At 37.6% G+C, this 18933-nt stretch overlaps 1 protein-coding gene across 8 annotated transcripts in view; it reads left to right on the forward strand.

Annotated features, from left to right (window-relative positions):
* The first annotated feature begins 9688 nt into the window (after positions 1–9688).
* Positions 9689–18933, forward strand: part of HERC1 (HECT and RLD domain containing E3 ubiquitin protein ligase family member 1) — an 88086-nt gene continuing 78841 nt past the window's right edge. For all 8 annotated transcript variants that reach the window (XM_049812405.1, XM_049812412.1, XM_049812408.1 and 5 more), the window contains exons 1-7: positions 9689–10618; positions 11896–11991; positions 12306–12500; positions 14136–14447; positions 15141–15237; positions 16760–16903; positions 18341–18468. In XM_049812405.1, the coding sequence (XP_049668362.1) occupies positions 9689–10618; positions 11896–11991; positions 12306–12500; positions 14136–14447; positions 15141–15237; positions 16760–16903; positions 18341–18468 (1902 nt within the window). The remainder of the gene's footprint in view (positions 10619–11895; positions 11992–12305; positions 12501–14135; positions 14448–15140; positions 15238–16759; positions 16904–18340; positions 18469–18933) is intronic.

An 18933-nucleotide genomic window follows, 5' to 3' on the forward strand; every position in this document is an offset into this window, starting at 1 on the left:
CTGATCAGTGACAGTAAAATATATGTGGGCATTTACTCCCCCAAAATGGCTATTTGCCCAACAGGAACTGTGGTTCTAAAAGATATGACAAATGAGTTGTGTTGCAAATTCTTCCTATTTACTTTTTTTTTTTTTTTTTTTTTTTTCCTGGGGTGGAGAGGTAGGCTTTTGTAGTGCATGTTTTGTCAAGGTGAATAGATTTTTTTTCCACCTGGTGCTGGATAGATACATTTTTATATACAGTAAAATATCAAAACTTTCTCTAATAATTCTAATTTAAAAACCTGGTTATGTGTCTGGAAATTATGCGATAGGTAATGTTTAAGGCATCATCTTGTCTAAATTATAGCTTTTTTGAACCAGTGAGAGCTGTTCACTTGGAAGATTTGGAGGTTTACTGCATGTAAAATGTTGGCTAGTGATTTGACAGTAGGATAAGTTATTTTCAGATTGCTGAAAGGAATATTTTCTCCAATTAGAGTCCCAAAATATGAAAATATAAACACATAACAAGATGTGATAGGGCTGGTTTTAAGGAGTAACAGTTGTTGCAATTTTAAAAAGATCTTTTGGTTGCCTTTTTTGTGTGGTTTTTTTCGTATGTGTGTGTGTTTTGTTTTTTGTTTTGGTTTTGTTCAAATAGAAATCCAAGAAACGTCTGGGAACTTTGAATTTGGAACTTTGAATTCAAAGTGGTTTAAGTGCTCCATTGTTGAAATACTTTTATAAAAATGTTGCTATACGTTTAGACTGTTTTTGGTTTATGCTGCTGCTGAAAGAAAAGTACTTCCTTTCTCCGCTGCTTGTCACATGTTTCTGCCTTCTCCCTTTGTGCTTGGCCGTATGATCAGCTTGTTTGGAAAGTTGGTGGGACTATGCGCTGACCCATGCTGCAGAATTGGTACCTTCCACATGGTCAGCTGATCTTGTGGTTAGATGTAGTAAAACATGAGTGAGTATATTCACATGGTCTTTCAAAGTCAAATGTATTTTCTTTTTGCCTGCACTTAGAAAAAACCGAAATGTCCTTGCCCATGCTCCAGAGGAATTATAAACCTTACATTTGTGGTCCTCAGCAATGAGCTGGAGGAAATAAACCCTATTTATAAACTGTGCTAGCCATTGTTGCCTAGTTTTTGCTTAACTTCAGTGATAGGTAGTCGCTATGCTTATACTCCACACAGAGAGAGAATTTACACTTACATTCAGAGAGCTTTTTCAGGGTTATATCAAATCGGCTTGGTGCCATCAGTGCATCCAGTTAAAGACTGCTACTTGTCATATCAAACCAAATGTTATTTTCAAGATGGACCGATGTATTTCTTTTGGAAGTTGCAGTGGGAGAGTAGGTCACTACTAAGAGCTCAGATTCAAGCTTCAGTCTCTATTTTTAGAGATGTGAACAAGGGGAAGAGGAAAAAAATCTATCAGGTTTCTGGAAAAGGAGCAGTATTTGCACCTTTGAGGTACATGAGCAAGTTTTGAAATTTCTGAATGAAGAATAGCTGGTGTAAGCATAAAATAAAGCAAATGAATGAGTCTTTATTAAGGGAACTTCTTAATGTAGTTAGATCCCCATGTGTTGTCTCTCGAGAAGGTGCTAAATTTGTTACTGAAGACCAGAGTTTTGAAGTTTGCATTAATTGGCCTTACAGTTGCAATTCAGATCAAACAGTAGTCAACAAATCCTTCCTGACAAATGAGAAAATGTTGCCTTTTCTTTGTGAAGAAGGTCCTGGATGTTATAATACCTATCTGTGTCGCTTGGAGGCTGAGCTGTTGGTGTGTTTTGTAGTGTGAGTAAACAGAAGGTCTGTCTAGTATGAAATGCAAAGAATGCTCACTACTTCTGAATGGTAGCTAACAGTTGTGGCTCCAGTTTTTGTGTGATAGACGTGTAAGGATTTTGTCTGCTGTAATACTACTGGAGTTACTTGGGCAAGGCTCACTGAGGCTCAAATAAGACTTTTGATGAAGGTGCTAATCTATTTTAGAGAAAATTTGGCAGGAGTAGAAGTAGGTGCTTAATAGCACAAAATGTGCTATATTGGCAGAAGAGCTGTAGTATAGGTCTCTGATTTTTAATTAATTTTTTTTCAAGTGTGAAATACCAAGACAGAGAGAGAACAAAGTTGCATTATACATTACCTGTTGCACTACAAGCATTACAGCTGTAGGAAGCACATCCTCTCACTAGATGGCAGAGAGATTCCCTCCACCTCCCAGAGGTTTAGTTTTAAATTAGATCAAACAGAGCTCTCTTTGAGAATATTATATTACTTTTTGGTGAAATTGTAATAAATTGGAACTTGAAGGGTCAACGAACAGAAACTGATCATTCAGAACCTAGGCAACCCAACATCTCTTTTTAAAAAAGAGCAGTTTGAAAACACTCCTTTGCTTTGAAAAAGCCTCCTTGCATATTAAGCTATAAGTTAGCTTGACAAAATTTACAGTTGATGTCAAGAATCCTCTTGAAGAAACTGGAGTTCTAAATGCTACCAGCATTAAAATTAGTACCTCGAGTGTCTCTTTGGGAGGAGAGTGTTCTGTTCTTTTTATTAATTTTAAAAAATTTTCTCAGACTGAGACTTAGAAGAACCCTGGGCTCAACTAGTTGTGATCATTCTGCATTCTTGTATGTGAGAAGTTTTTCAAACTCAGTGTTTGTTTTTGGAATTAGGTTTTTTTTGTTGTGTTATCAATGCTTTTACTTTTGCAGCACTTAAATGTTATATAAATGCTAACTAAGAAACGTTGATTTGAATGCCTTCATTGTTATTTCGCATGCATGTAGTTCTTGTGCTTTATGTTTTTGCTGTTGAGTTCAAAAGTTGTCTACTGAAAATACTGTGGTTATGAGGGTAAAATATTAAGCAAGAAAAACAAGCATAAAAAAATTATTTTATTGGAGTACAGAAATTGAAGTCAGTAAAAAAGTATCCTAAATCCAGCTGCAAACCACTGAAATACTAAAATGCTGCTAGATTGCAAGTGAACAATAAAAATAATAAGACATTAAAGTAGTCTTTGAAATCTGCGGGACACACACAAATATGAAATGCTCAATGTACATTGCATTTGTGCTCTTCTATAGATTCCTCCTACTCATGCCAGGGTTCTGATCCAGAACTGTGAATAGGATCTGGCAATGAAGTCCTCACTTCATTTTTAAGTAGCTGAATATCCCAAAAGTTAGTTATTCCAAAACCATATTGCATTCTTTTTTTTGGTCTCAAGTGTCAAGAGAACAGCCTGAAATTGCAAGATGAAAGTTAAAAACAAGAAGAAATAGACTGAACAGTTTTATGACACATGCTGCAGCAAGATATGTGAACTAGCTTGGATCCGGTAAAACACTATGACTGTATCAACAGGGTGCTGTGCTTGAACTAATAAGCCCTTCTGAGAAGCTATCCTAATACAACCTTTTCTTGTATCTCAGCTTAGTCTCACATAGGCCAACACTTCTAGACCATAAAAACATTAGTCTCTGCAGCAGCTTGCTTTTGGGTACCAGTGGCATACATTAATGGTTTTGGTTAGAATAATTTTTTGAAGAATACTAACATCTTCCATTTCTGAGCTTTAAACAACATGTATAGTATAGGACTTCTAGTCATTGCTTTAGTCTTGGGAGAGTGCTGTCATTTGTATTTCCTTGTTCTTTGATTGATGGAATTTCTTGTTGTTAGAGGAGAGATGTGGACTGTTCAGCAGTTTACATTTTTTTCAGAAGAGCTACCCCATTAGGTTAACCTCCTTTATCCTTATAAAATACCAGAACATGAAGGCAGGGTCATACACTGTATAATTCAATGCAGACATAAATCATCATAATGCTGAGATACGCTTATCAATTCTGCAACTTTTTAGTTCTTCAGATCTAAATCTTGTATTACCTTGTCTGTTAAATAAATGCTGTTCATGTGTACTTTTAAAATAATAACAAGGTAAACTAAAACTGTGGTTACTAACATTAAAGTACGACTCTATAGTAGTGGGAAGAAGTGAATTACAGCGAGATGTCTATCATGACAAAGAAGAAATGCCATGCGTTGCTGCATTCATATGGAACAGTATTCCTCCATACATCCTCATCTGTCTGTGAGAGAGCAGTCACTAAGACAGCACTAGGCACTTTCTAAATACATTTAAAAACCAGTGAATTTACTTTATGGCTTTAAGTATTGCAAGATTGGAACAAACGTCACTTTGTGTTTGTGCTGCAGATTACTTAGGATTTATTTTTGTGATAGAAATCTCTTCAGGGAAGATCTTTTTGTTAGCCTGAAATAAATGTTTTCCTATTAGAATGACAACATGAGACTAGAAAAGTGCTCTGTGTTGTATATCAGAATTTATTGTACTCTATTTCAAAAGTGTTTGCTATTTCCATTAGAAACTCATTGCAGAATTTAACTGGGAACAAACTTCTGAGTTTTTCAGTTTGAATTCATTTGTGATTTGTTTCATACCCATTTATCTTAGAATCATTTAGGTTGGAAAAGACCTTCAAGATTGAGTCCAACTGTCAACCATGCCCACTAAACCATGTCCTGAAGTGCCTTGTCTACGTGCTTTTTGAATACCTCCAGGGCCGGTTACTCCACCACTTCCCTGGGCAGCCTGTTCCAATGCCTGACAACCCTTTCAGTAAAGAAATTTTACTTAATTTCCAATTTAAATCTCCCTTGCTGCAACTTGAGGCCATTTCCTCTCGTCCTATCTCCAGCCACCTGACAGAAGAGACCAGCACCCACCTCCTTTCAGGTAGTTGGAGAGAGCAATAAGGTTCTCTCCTCGGCCTCCTCTTTTCTAGACTAAATAGCCCCAGTTCCCTCAGCCGCTTCTCGTAAGACTTGTGCTCCAGGCCCCTCACCAAATTGGTTGCCCTTCTCTGGACACGCTCCAGCACCTCCATGTCTTTCCTGCAGTGAGGGGCCCAAAACTGAACACAGGACTCGAGGTGCGGCCTCACCAGTGCCGAGTACAGGGGGACAATCACCTCCCTGCTGCTGCTGGCCACACTATTTCTGATACAGGCCAGGATGCCGTTGGCCTTCTTGGCCACCTGGGCACACTGCTGGCTCATATTCAGGTGCCTGCCGACCAACACCCCCAGGTCTTTTTCTGCCGGGCAGCTTTCCAGCCACTCTCCCCCAGCCTGTAGCGCTGCATGGGGTTGTTGTGACCCAAGTGCAGGACCCGGCACTCGGCCTTGTTGAACCTCATACAATTGGCCTCGGCCCATTGATCTGGCCTGTCCGGATCCCTCTGTAGAGCCTCCCTACCCTCAGGCAGGTCAACATTCCCTCCCAGCTTGGTGTCATCTGCAAACTTACTGAGGGTGCACTTGATCCCCTCGTCCAAATCATTGATAAAGATATTAAACAGAGCTGGCCCCAGTACTGAGCCCTGGGGAACACCACTTGTGACCAGCTGCCAACTGGATTTAACTCCATTCACCACAACCCTCTGGGCTCCTCCATCCAGCCAGTTTTTTACCCAGTGAAGAGTACACTTGTCTAAGCCATGAGCTGTCAGCTTTTCAAGGAGTATGCCATGAGAGACAGTGTCAAAGGCCTTACTGAAGTCCAGGTAGACAGCATCCACAGCCTTTCCCTCATCCACTAGGTGGGTCACCTGGTCACAGAAGGAGATCAGGTTGATCAAGCAGGACCTGTCTTTCATGGACCCATGCTGGCTGGGCCTGATCCCCTGCTTGTCCTGCACATGCCACATGAGTGCACTCAGGAGGAACCAACTGTTCCATAATCTTCCCCGGTATTGAGGTCAGGCTGACAGGCCTGTAGTTCCTCGGATCCTCCCTCTGACCATTCTTGTAAATGGGCATCATATTGGCAAGCCTCCAGTCATCTGGGACCTCCCCTGTTGACCAGGATTGCTGATAAATGATGGAGAGTGGCTTGTTAAGCTCCTCTGCCAGCTTCCTCAGTACTCTTGGATGGATCCCATCTGGTCCCATAGACTTGTGAGAGTCCTGATGACGTAGTAGGTCACTATTTCTTCCTGGATTATGGGGGGTATATTCTCCTCTCTGTCCCTGTCTTCCAGCTCAGGCGACTGAGTACCCTGAGGATAACTGGTCTCACTATTTATTAAAGACTGAGGCAAAGAAGGCATTAAGTACATCAGCCTTTCCCTCATCTCTGGTGGCAATGTTCCCCTCTGTATTCAGTCAAGGATAGATATTTTCCTTGGCTCTCTTCTTATTGTTAATATATTTGTAAAAACATTTTTTGATGTCCCTTGCAATAGTGGCCAGATTTAGCTCTAGCTGAGCTTTTGCCTTTCTGATTTCCTCTCTTCATGACCTAACAAGATTCCTGTATTCTTCCTGAGTTGCCTGCCCTTTCTTCCAAAGATGGTAAACTCTCCTTTTTTTCTTGAGTCCTAGCAAAAGCTCCCCGTTAGCCAGGTCAGTTTTCGTCCTCAACGGTTTGTCTTGCAGCACACGGGAATAGCCTGGTCCTGAGCCATTAACGTTTCCTTCTTGAAGAATGTCCATCCCTCCTGGACCCCTTTGCCCTTCAGGACTGTCTCCCAAGGGACTCTCAACCAGTGTCCTGAAAAGGCCAAAGTTGGCCCTCTGGAAGTCCATAGTGGTGGTTTTGCTGACCACCGTCCTTGCCTCACCAAAAATTGAGAATTCTATCATTTCATGGTCACTAAGCCCAAGATGGCCTCCAACCATCACACCTCCCACCAGTCCGTCCCTGTTTGTAAACAGTAGGTCCAGCAAGGCTCCTCCCCTGGTAGGCTCACCTACCGGCTGTGTCAGGAAGTTATGTTCCACACACTCCAGGAACCTCATAGACAGCTTGCTCTCTGCTGTGTTTTATTGCCAGCAGATGTCTGGAAAGTTCAAGTGCCCCACGAGAACAATGGCACATGACTGTGAGACTACTGCTAGCCACTTGTAGAATGTTTCATCTGTCTCCTCAACCTGGCTGGGTGGTCTGTAACAGACTTCCAGCATGATATCTGCCTTGTTGGCCTTCCCTCTTATCCTTACCCATAAGCATTTGTTCTTATGCTCATATTCTCCTTTTGCTTATTTTGCCACTCGCCCCCCTTTTTCCTCTGCTGTATTTGTAAACCAGATTTAATTTATTTCATTTTTATTATGGATTTGTTTATTTTGATTTGCTGTGCTGAAAAGCCACGCTCCTAGTCTTACCTTCAGGCTAGATTCTCTGTTAGGGTAGTTCAGAGTAATAATCTTTTTCTCTGCATGATCCCGTGCCAATCTTTAATGAGTTCAGGATATAGGTGATGCTAATTCAATTGATTATCATTTTATAAAATTGTGTAAAAATGCTTCACTTACCTAACCATTCTGGAAATGCTTGTTAATGCTACTCAGGATTGTATTTTCTTTTGTGATGACTCATGATCCTTCTGTGATTCACTAGATTCTGCTAACTTTTGAATCTGCAAATAATAGATTCACTACTTATGGGAAAACTTTTTATTCCATAATTGTGTAAGCTTGCATGTTTTACTATTAATTTTCAAGCTATTAATCTTACTGCTTCTTACCTACATATGGTTCTTCCCATGTGACATACTACATTGATACAGGTGCCTCTGCACTTTGTGTTGTCATTGTTTTACCAACTCATTAATCACCATATTACACTGTTGGTTTCAAGATAGAGAAGATCTCAAAACTTAACTAAAAAGTAACCTGATTTTTTTCCTTGTTTTACCTCCAAATTTTGTCTTCCTAACACACAGTTCTTCTGTAAACTTGTACCACATTAATTTTGGAATTAGTTTATTACAGCGTCATTTGCGTAAATAATACCGTATGCTCTTGAATATAAAAGATGCCCTTCTGGTGATTTATTTTATTATTTTTTTTTTAATGGCTTACACTGTCCTTTTGAGTAGTATGGTTGAGAGGTTTGCAGTGACTGAGCATTGGGGAGCTACAAGGCCATATCACATTTGCCATACTGTTTGTGCTATATGCCTATGGTGCATCATCCCGAAAGAAGGACTATGTAGAGAAAATAATCTGCTTTTCCAACACTATATTCTCTCTTCTGAAAGTGATCAAAGAGGACTTGTTGCCATGTTCAGTTTGAAAATTGATGCACTCAAATTAAATTTCAAAAACGGTCTGATATTCTGTAATTTAAGTGTAACCTTTCCATCTGTTGATTTATTTTAGATTTTAAATTTTGAAACAGTGAACAAAAAATGTAATCCTGTCTTATTAATTGTAAACCTTGAAACTACTTTTCATTTAAGCCAACTTACAAGTGGTTTAATATCAAAGCATTCAGGTTTCACACATGGAGTTTGTAACTGAGGTTTTAGACCACCTGTGTAGAGCTTAGTCAGACCCTACTGTGTCTCTCAAGGGAATAACAAGAGAAAATGGGATCTTTCCATTCAGCTAAATAAGTTGACTTGAGTTCAGGCAGTGCAAAAGTCACAAAAGAGATGTATTCCAGGGCCTAGTGCTAGCCAAAAAAAGCTTTGTGTTATGTGGCAAGGATTGCCATTTTAACTGTAGGATTCCAAGGAATTTTTGTAGCAATTTAATCATAAGGTTTCACTGAGTTTGAATCCACGTAAAAGCGTCATGATTCATAATGTGTTGGGTTTTGTCCCTAAAATTGTCAGCAGAAAAAGATCTCAAATTCATTGATGTCTTTGATTTGAAAGAATGTTGTAACCTTTCAAGTTGGTTTGGCAACCAATTTGAACTTTCCTGGTAAGCCAATGTTGTTGCATTATTAAGTTTTCTCTTTACCTCCATGTTGTTAGTGATCCCTTCCTTAAATATCTGTCCTGAAAGCTTTGAATACTTTCAAAGTCATACTGTATACAATGTAACGTAATACATAATTTTCAATACTGTAAATTTACTTGGAGTAGTTGTTATGTGAATTTGGCTCTGAAGAGCCTGTCCACTAAATGAATAGGACCTACATAATGTGCTACTCTAGCAGTGAAGCCACATGTCCTGGTTTCCATTTAACATTGACATGGATTTTATGGAGATCTCTAGCTTAGAAAGGGGGAAGAGTGGCCTGTGATGGCAGGACTTAGAGTTTGGTAGGTTGAGCCCTTAGTTATGGTCTGAATTAGTAGTCCCATTTATTGTAAAATGGAGGTTTACTCTGGTGCTCTATTCACTTGTACACAGTTGTGTATGATCTTGCGCATTTTTTTGAAGTCTTTGTCCTCAGTTTTGCTGTCTGTAAAGGGAATATTGTTTATTCTAAAGAATATTAAAAGTGTATTTTCTTTGAAACATAGCAGAATTACATCTGCTTTGTGTGAATTTTCATGCATATGGATTTAGAAAATGCGGACTTACACTAAAATTCTTACATCATGTTAAGGAAGTTGCACATATGCATGTATGTACTTGTTTAAAAGGAAGATAAAAAATAATCTGCAAAATATCTTTTTTATACTACTAAACTATTCTGTTAGTATTTGATCTGAATTCCAGGTTGCAGCACTTACATGGGTAAAAACGTGGAACTTTGGTAATTCTTGGTGATTAATCTTTTGCTATTTGCTTTCTTAAAGGATTATTAGGAATTGTCCTAGTGTGAGTAATAAGTTCTGCAGATAATATTGCACACCTATTTACAGGTTTTTTTCATCTTCAGGACTAATGGCAAAGGAGTAAACCACCATGGCAGCTATGGTCCCACCTGTGAAGCTGAAATGGCTTGAACATCTCAACAGCTCCTGGATCACAGAAGACAGTGAATCTATTGCAACAAGGGAGGGAGTTTCTATCTTGTACGCTAAGTTAGTCAGCAATAAAGAAGTAGTGCCATTGCCCCAGCAGGTTCTGTGCCTCAAAGGACCTCAGTTACCAGATTTTGAGCGGGAATCTTTATCTAGTGATGAACAGGACCACTACTTGGATGCCCTTCTTAGCAGCCAGCTGGCACTGGCGAAGATGGTATGCTCAGATTCTCCATTTGCTGGAGCGCTTCGAAAACGTCTTCTTGTGTTGCAGCGTGTCTTCTATGCACTTTCTAATAAATACCATGATAAGGGTAAGGTGAAACAACAGCAGCATTCACCAGAAAGCAGTTCTGGATCAACAGATGTGCATTCCGTCAGTGAACGTCCTAGGTCAAGTACAGATGCACTTATAGAAATGGGAGTTCGGACTGGGTTAAGCTTGTTATTTGCACTGCTAAGACAAAGTTGGATGATGCCGGTGTCAGGACCTGGCCTCAGTCTTTGCAATGATGTTATCCATACTGCAATAGAAGTTGTGAGCTCTTTACCACCTTTATCTTTAGCAAATGAAAGCAAGATTCCACCAATGGGGTTGGACTGTTTATCACAAGTAACAACATTTCTTAAAGGAGTAACAATTCCAAACTCTGGGGCAGACACTTTAGGTCGTAGATTAGCTTCTGAATTGCTTCTTGGCTTGGCTGCCCAACGAGGTTCCTTACGATACCTTCTTGAATGGATAGAAATGGCTTTAGGTGCTTCAGCTGTAGTAAACGCTATGGAGAAAACCAAGTTGCTGCAAAGTCCAGAAGGGATGATCAGCTTTGATTGCTTTATGAGTATATTAACACAGATGCGACGATCTTTGGTAGGTATACCAGTTTTGGTTTTTCTACATTGCAAATATAGTTGCATTCTTAACTTTAAATGGTCTCTCAACACTGAATGCCAGTTTGCTCAATAGTTTGCTTAGTATGTTAAAAAAGGGGGAGGGGGGTGTGAATTTTTTTTTTTTCAATATTTGCTTTGTTACCCACTGTCTCTTTCTCTTCCTCCCTGCCCGCCTGTTTCCTCATAGGTAAAGATGAAACAGCAAAGCAATCCCTGTGTTATCACTTTTGGCATTATGCTCTAACTTCAGAGAAAGAATCAAAGATGTACTTGATCTACTTGCACTTTACATTTAAGTTCATAGCAAGAAAGTTAGAAAGTATGGAACTGTTTTTAAGGCTTGCTATGCTGAATTTGCTTAGAATTCAAAGTTTTGCAGTATGCCTTGTTGCCTGTTCAAAGTTATTAATGTTGGACGTTCCTGCTCTCCAATTAACCTGGACCTCTGCTTATACATCTTTGGAGAATCAGTAAGATTTGAGAAGTTTAGCATTTTTGCTACTGCTCAGAAATTAATACAATAAGAAAATGAGCTACATTGTTTGGAAGTATGGCACACTGCTTTGTATGTTGAGTGCTTACTTCTGGTCCTAGATGAATATTCTTTTTAAAGGTATGAAATGATATCACAATATGCAGTCAGAAGCTGTGGCAAGCTTCTGCCTCATAGGCTCAGACGGAAACAGGGAATGACTTTTTCCCTGAGGTGGGTGTTCTTTTCTCTCAGGCTTGTAATGCTTTCTAAAAAACATAAAATTTAAAAACTAAAAAATTTAAAGCATGGGGACCATAAGAAGAGCATGGCAGTGGCAGGATCTGAATTGGATTGAATGTCCTGATAAGCAGCTTTATTTGTTGTTGGTTTTGGCCTAGATGTAAAATTAGAGACCAAAATATGGGAGATAGATAAACACAAATAATTATGATTAGACATTTTAAAAAAATAATCACATTAAACTCAACACAAATGACATGCATTTCAGAACAAAACAGTGTTAGGAGAAATTAACTCTAGACCCAGATATTTTCACAAAAATGAATAAATAAGAATGTTTAACTAGCACTTACCACATTTTTGTTATCCTGGAGTGTATGCAGATACCACAGCTCAGGGGAGAAAGGTAGTTTACATATGCTTATAGAAAGAGCTTTCAATTTTGCTTAACTGTAAGAACAGATCCCTAATGTATTTTGTACAGGTGCACTGTTGCTGTATGGAAGTATTTTTCTCATAATAACATTTAAATATTGTAGGGATCATCTGCTGATCGAAGTCAATGGAGAGAGCCAACTAGAACGTCTGACGGCTTATGTTCTCTTTACGAGGCAGCTCTGTGTTTATTTGAAGAGGTATGTCTTGAAATGAACCTTGAGTTTAAGGTAACTGTAGTTTACTTCCCCCTCGCACATCTGATTGGTGTGTGCATGTGTGTATGGTCCAGTCTCTGCTGAGTTATTCTGAAGTAGAAGAGGAAGGCAAAAAAAGGTGAAAAACGAAGATGTAGAGAAACAAAGTAATTTGGGCAAGCTAATGATATGGTGATGGATGATTTGTGTTTCAGGCAGAGAATCATATTGAAGGGAAATTGAAGTTGCATTAAACATTGTGGCTATGTGGAAAGAAATTAAAATGCTACTGTGTAATAAATCTCTCATTTTAATAGGTTTGTCGAATGGCATCAGACTATTCAAGAACATGTGCCAGTCCTGACAGCATTCAAACGGGTGATGCTCCCATTGTTTCCGAGACCTGTGAAGTTTATGTTTGGGGTAGCAACAGCAGTCATCAACTGGTAGAAGGAACTCAAGAGAAAATACTTCAACCCAAGCTTGCTCCAAGTTTTTCTGATGCACAGACAGTGAGTGCATTTATAGTGGTACATTATGTAACATTTAGCAGCTTCATAGTTACAGTATGAAATTGGAAAATAGTACTTTCTTTCTGAGTGTTAAGTTGTAACGAAAGAGATGCGCAGAAGTAATCACAGAAGTTGTTTTACTGAAAGTATCTCACTACTTTTATTGATTCCTGGAAAAAACATTCTTTTTCATTTTTAATGATATACAGAGATTGATATCGATGTAACAAGAACAATTGAATTATCTAACTTGGATGAAATGCATTTGCAGAGACGAATTTGCTTGCCTGTAGTTAGTTATTTTTTTTTACCATTGTTTAAAAGTTATCTTAACTACTTAATCTTCTGTTCCACTGGTGGTTTTCACACCAAGGTTGCCTAGTTTAAAAGTCCAAACCAGGCTAACTGCTGGCACAGCAACCTTAATTATCTTTCTGAAAATCAATATACAGTATGCTCTTTCTGCTCTCAGTCACAGATTCTGCAGTTGCAACCGAGCACTTCTGTTGATGTGTGACACAGAATATAACGGTTTGCTTTTCTGTTACTATATTGGTTTTGCAGTGTTGACTTAAGTAAAAGCATTTTTTTGGTTACTAGACAATTTAGGTACATTTTGTGGAATTGTTTCTATTGACATCACTGATATATTTTATGTGCCAATGGACTGCAGGACCAGGCATCATAAAGCAAATTTATGCATTCAAAAAACTTTGTTTAAACAAAACACTAATACACAAGAGTGGAATGAGTGATCTGAGTGAATGGGTTACTCTTTAAATAGTATGGTATACACCCATACAACCTATTTATGTGATTTCCCACTGGGTTAAAGAATTTTTTCTTTAACCTTCATTGATGATCTTTGTGTAGGATTTGTCTATATGAAGAAGTTAATTCACAGTAAATAGGGCTGTCACTGTGCAGGCTACCACCTGCTTTGTGCTGTATTATGATGTGGACATGCAGTGCCTTTATGCCTCTGATTTGAACCTGCTTTGCACTTATGGTGTGCTAAGAATCCTATAGGAAATTATTCCAGGGTTAGTTGGTTTGCTATTAGGTCATTCTTCAGCTGTGTGCTGACTTTCCAATAGAGGCAAGTTCTTTCTTAAAAACTTTTAGTCTTATTTCTTTGGTGTTTATGTAATTAAAATGCATAGTCTCAAATTGTAGTGGATTTTTAGCATTTGGCGTATTTCTGTAATGTTACCTCTTGGTACTGGTTAAAACTAAGCAAAACCTACAGTGCTTTATCAAGCTGTTATTTTGTCTTTTTAATCTTAAAAAAATTAAGATACCTTCAAAGACTGTCCATTTCCATCCATGAGTCTTGGAGATCTGAAGGCAGCCTGAGTTCTGTAGACTGTAGGAGAGATGCATATAATAGATCAATTGCTACTTACATCCTTTACCTCAAGAAAATGGATTTACTCATAAAGTATTTTCCAGGAATTTGAATTGTAGTGCTTGCTGAAGTGCAAATTCTCCTTAATGTTTATGTTATGTTATATGAAAGGGTTATGTAAAGAAACCTGACGTTCTGTTTTTAAAAATACAGACTTTTAGACCTATATGTGAATTTTACATTTATCTAATCTTTCTTTTTTATTGTCATAACCTTTTTGTTTATAGATTGAAGCTGGACAGTATTGTACATTTGTTATCTCTACGGATGGTTCTGTTAGAGCCTGTGGTAAAGGCAGCTACGGGAGACTAGGACTGGGTGATTCCAATAATCAGTCCACATTGAAAAAACTGACTTTTGAGCCTCATAGGTCTATTAAAAAAGTGTCATCTTCAAAAGGATCTGATGGTCACACTTTAGCATTTACAACAGAAGGGGAAGTCTTCAGTTGGGGCGATGGTGACTATGGAAAACTGGGACATGGAAATAGTTCAACTCAGAAATATCCCAAACTTATTCAGGGTCCTCTGCAAGGAAAGGTATGTTTTGTGTAGTAGAACACCTATTTTTGTTCTGTTCAGTTGTGTTGTGTAAAATTTGAAATGCAGAAAATCTTAAGAAAAAGTTCTGTGTTTTTTCTAAACTTCTCTTAGAAGCTGCTTTTGCTTTCAGCAAAGCACTAAAACTTATGATTGCCTTTAGGCATGTGATTTAGGCAGTGGCATTGTCAGTAGACCTTCTCATAGTCTTAAGAGTAAAACTTGCTCATATGCTTTTGCTGAACTGCAATGACATTCCAGGAGATGGTTGCTTTTGTTAGCTGTAACATTAGGACTTCTCCTATACAACTCTTCAGTGACTTCATTTGATAAGTGGCTTTGTATTGTCCTAAAGGCCTTCTCTTCCCTATCTGTCTATGTTTTGGCCAGTGTTTTAAACATCCACTGATGCTTCATTTTGCTGCTATAAGACTAGGATTTCATTATGTTAAATTTGCTTGATAAATAAATTATGACGAGTTTATATATAAACTTGTCTCTTTGTGTACTGATTGCCTCTTTATCAAATACTGAATAGAAAAGATTGCAAAGCTTAATTTGTGTGTACTTGCTCCACACAAGTGAACAAGTCAGTTTTACATAGAATGCCTCTGAAACTTGACTTTTATGAGCTTTCAAACTTCCTGTTCATTTTGTGTAAAAGCTTGATTTTTATTTTTGCATGTAATGTAGGTTGTTGTTTGTGTATCAGCTGGATACAGACATAGTGCTGCTGTTACAGAAGATGGAGAGCTATATACATGGGGAGAAGGAGACTTTGGAAGATTAGGTAACTTTAAATTTCATGAGATGCTTTTGAAAGAATTCCTGTGTCTGGTAATGGTTCTATATGTGTATTTTCCTTGTTCTCTTATTGTCCCCTCTAAATACCTGTGTAGAGGTGTGTGTATATAGGTGACTGACTGTATTAAAACTAGTGCAGAGACGCTTAAAAGATTCTAATGCAGTTAATTTTACAAAGATTCTATTTTTTTAAATTTTTCTTTTCAGGAAAAGTTGCCTTTGTTCATTCATAAGACTATATTTGATTGCCACTGTCACTTAAATGTAAACAGTAGACATTTTAAACTGGAATTCTACATAAATGTAATCTAGTGACGGTAGGATGGTTCTTTGAACAGTCATGAATAACTGGCTAATAATATCAAGGGTCTGATTCTAATGTGATACTAATAAGGATACTTGAAATTGTTTGCCAGAATGGGTTAATGTCCTTTTATCCTAATATGTCCAAAAAGTTTCATTTAACTGAAACGAAAACCACAGTATTATGCTTAAATTTCACTTGTATATTTCATCATCTTTGCTGTGTAGCTGGTATGCCTAGTATAAAACCACCCTTCTCAAGCAGGTTCAGTTGAACCAACAGCTTTTGCATAGAAAATTGCTTCAAGTTGGGCTTTAGTTCCTTTCTGCTGTCTTTGCTTTGAATGTCATGATTGCCAAGTAGAGGGGTGAAAGCAGGTACCTGACAGGGGCAGAAGAGGAGAACAGTGTTTCACAGTTTTTCAAGGTAATCAGTGGAAGTGCTGAGTCTACCCCTGCTGTTAAGAACACTGGGTTAGAGGTTTAACCTACAATTTTGGGCTGAATTGTGGAAATGATCTCATTGAGTTTTAGCTTAATGTGGGGTTTTTATGTGCTTTGGGGAGCTTGAAGTGTGCAATGGTGAGTTCCAGTGTGCAGCTAAAAAGTAGCATTTAGTTAGGTCATAGTAACTTGTTCACATTTAATCAGTTACAGATATCATGTAGTATTCTTTCCCCTCTCTTCCCCATTTTTCTTCCATATCTGCAGCATTTCTGTAGTTTTAGACATGTAAGTCATACTTATTGTGAAGTAGGTGATACTGTAATGTATTGGGCTTCTGCAGAAAGGACCAGTTAGAATTGCGACTGTCTAAAACTAGCTAGTTTGGTGGTTTTGTCTGTGCAGTATGTATGCTTGTATTGACACTAGTAAGAGTATGCTCTCATTTTAGTTTCCTCATGCTGTTCAGGCTACCTGCTGCCCAGTATTAGGAAGTGTAGCTACGTAATTAACTAGTATTAAAGGCAATTGGTAAGTTATGAACAAGTGTTATGGATGGAGTACATCTTATAAAAATGATATGTTTGTTAACCTTACTACAGATCTCTTCCAAACCTTACTACAAATCTTTCCAAAAAGTGGGCAGAAATTATATTATGTGATGATTACAATGTATATGGGGTTTGCAAAATCTTACTGAAATTACAAACCATAAATAGAACTTAAATCTTCACAAAAAGAATTTTTTTTTTTTTCCTTAGGTCATGGTGACAGCAACAGCCGCAACATTCCAACTTTAGTAAAAGATATTAGCAATGTAGGAGAGGTTTCCTGTGGCAGTTCACACACAATAGCTCTGTCCAAAGATGGGAGAACAGTATGGTCATTTGGAGGAGGAGACAATGGTAGGTAAAACTAACATTATGGTAGTAATTTTCATCTTATTCCATCTACCTCATAGCCTCAGTACTCTTGAAGGTTGGGGGGGGAGGGGTTTTGTCATTTGGTAGCTGTTCAAGTAAAGGATTTTAGTAAAACCTAAATACAATATTTTAAGTTTAACTGCAAGATTATAGATTTTAAGAAAGGATATCAGTAGGAAGAGGTGTTTCACAGAGCAGAAAGCTCAGTGAATGCATAAGCAATTCTGGAAAAAATGCTGTGCTGATAACTTTCAAATAAACTCACTCATTTGATATGGCAATAACTGTATTCACATACTAGAAACTGTTGCATTTGAACTGCCTTTTGAAGAAACACGTCCCATCTCAGAAGTGAAGGGCTTCTGACCTTCATTGCCAGTAGACGCTTTGTCAAACACAGAATCATTCATTTGCTATTATTACCATATTTAGCTAAATTTGGTTATGCTGCTAGATAAAATTTAAAAGTCAGATTAAAATTGCTGTATTATTGCTTCCTAGCCTAGCGTGAGAAGAGAGGAAAATGCAGACTACAGAAATCTCATAATCAAATTGGTGGTTAATAGAACTGGGTAGGAATTTGAATTTTGTTTGAAAGCTAGCTCAGACATGCACATATAGAATTTGTCCCATTCCTCTGTCTCCTTTCTGTAATTTCAGCTGAAAAATTTTTTAGCAGGATGGGCATCTTAATCTTCACAAAGTATTGGAGTTTGTTCTTCTGTTTCAGTAAATTACAGAGAATTTGGCTTTTGGATGTTAATGATACGCTACTAGAGTGTTGTATGAAAGCTAAAGCAACATGAATCAAAGCATAACATTTGTAAAAATTATCAGGTTTTGAAATATATTTCACATTTGATTTTGTTATTTCACCTTCCTTTTGAGGAATGTTTTTCTGTCAGCATACTGACATGGTCTAGTGACAGTCCTTGGTTTTGAGGTCATTGATTGAAAATGGTGAAGTTGTGGAGAGAAATAGCTGCTTTCAGGAGAAACTTAAAGGAGGAATAAGGGACTAAAAATATTAATGGTTACACAAATGCACAGAGCTGTTAGAAAAAATGCAGAAAAGATGTGTTTTTTTCAAGTCACTTTGTAAAGTAATCTTTTTTTGCCGAATGTGAAAAGGTTTAGTGCTTTGGAAGGCTTTAGTAATTAAACAGCAGGCAATGAATAGTGTAGATATATGGAATTAATATTTCAATTTTTAAATACACTATAATAAATATGTATTTCTTGAAGTCTGTATTACTGCAATTGAAAGAGAATAGGTTTTATAAAAATTGTAAAATGTTTTAATTTTGAATATATACTGTGACACTTTTGGAAATCCAAAAAGAGTTGGTTTTGGGTACTTCTAGTTGTCATAGTTTATGTACTGAAAATACCTTCCACTTGTGTTCCTTTCTTTTGCAGGCAAACTTGGTCATGGTGATACAAACAGAGTATATAAACCTAAAGTTATAGAAGCCTTGCAAGGAATGTTTATTCGAAAAGTTTGTGCTGGGAGCCAGTCTTCACTTGCCTTGACATCAACAGGGCAGGTAGGCAAAAACAAGTTTTCACTCAAATGGTGAGAGTTGGTGAAGATGGTGTGGGTTCATTATTTCAGCATTTATTATTTGACTGTTGAGAAAATATTCAACTAGTACTTAAATATCAGTAAAGTTCTTGATTAGAGATTGACTAAAGTACTGAGATCCTAATGCACTAGAGTAATTAAAAATGTGCTGAAGAATCCTGTGAAAGTACGCTTTTCAAGAGTCTTGTTTAGCCACAGAAAATGAGTTATTTTTAGGTTAATAAACGTAATCAGTGCAAAATCAAATTGGATTCAGGAAGCAAAGTGGGTTCTGGAAGCAAAAAGCAGTGAAATGCTTGTAATTTTTAATGCATTAACCAATTCAGGTGGTTAAATGTTTTAATAATTTTTTTAAAATGTATGTGTATTTTAGAATATAGGTATTAACTGAAAATTTTATTTCTAATCTGAAAAATCTCAGGAGAGC

The sequence above is a fragment of the Accipiter gentilis genome, chromosome 10 (assembly GCF_929443795.1).
Source record: "Accipiter gentilis chromosome 10, bAccGen1.1, whole genome shotgun sequence".
Lineage (NCBI taxonomy): Eukaryota > Metazoa > Chordata > Aves > Accipitriformes > Accipitridae > Astur > Astur gentilis.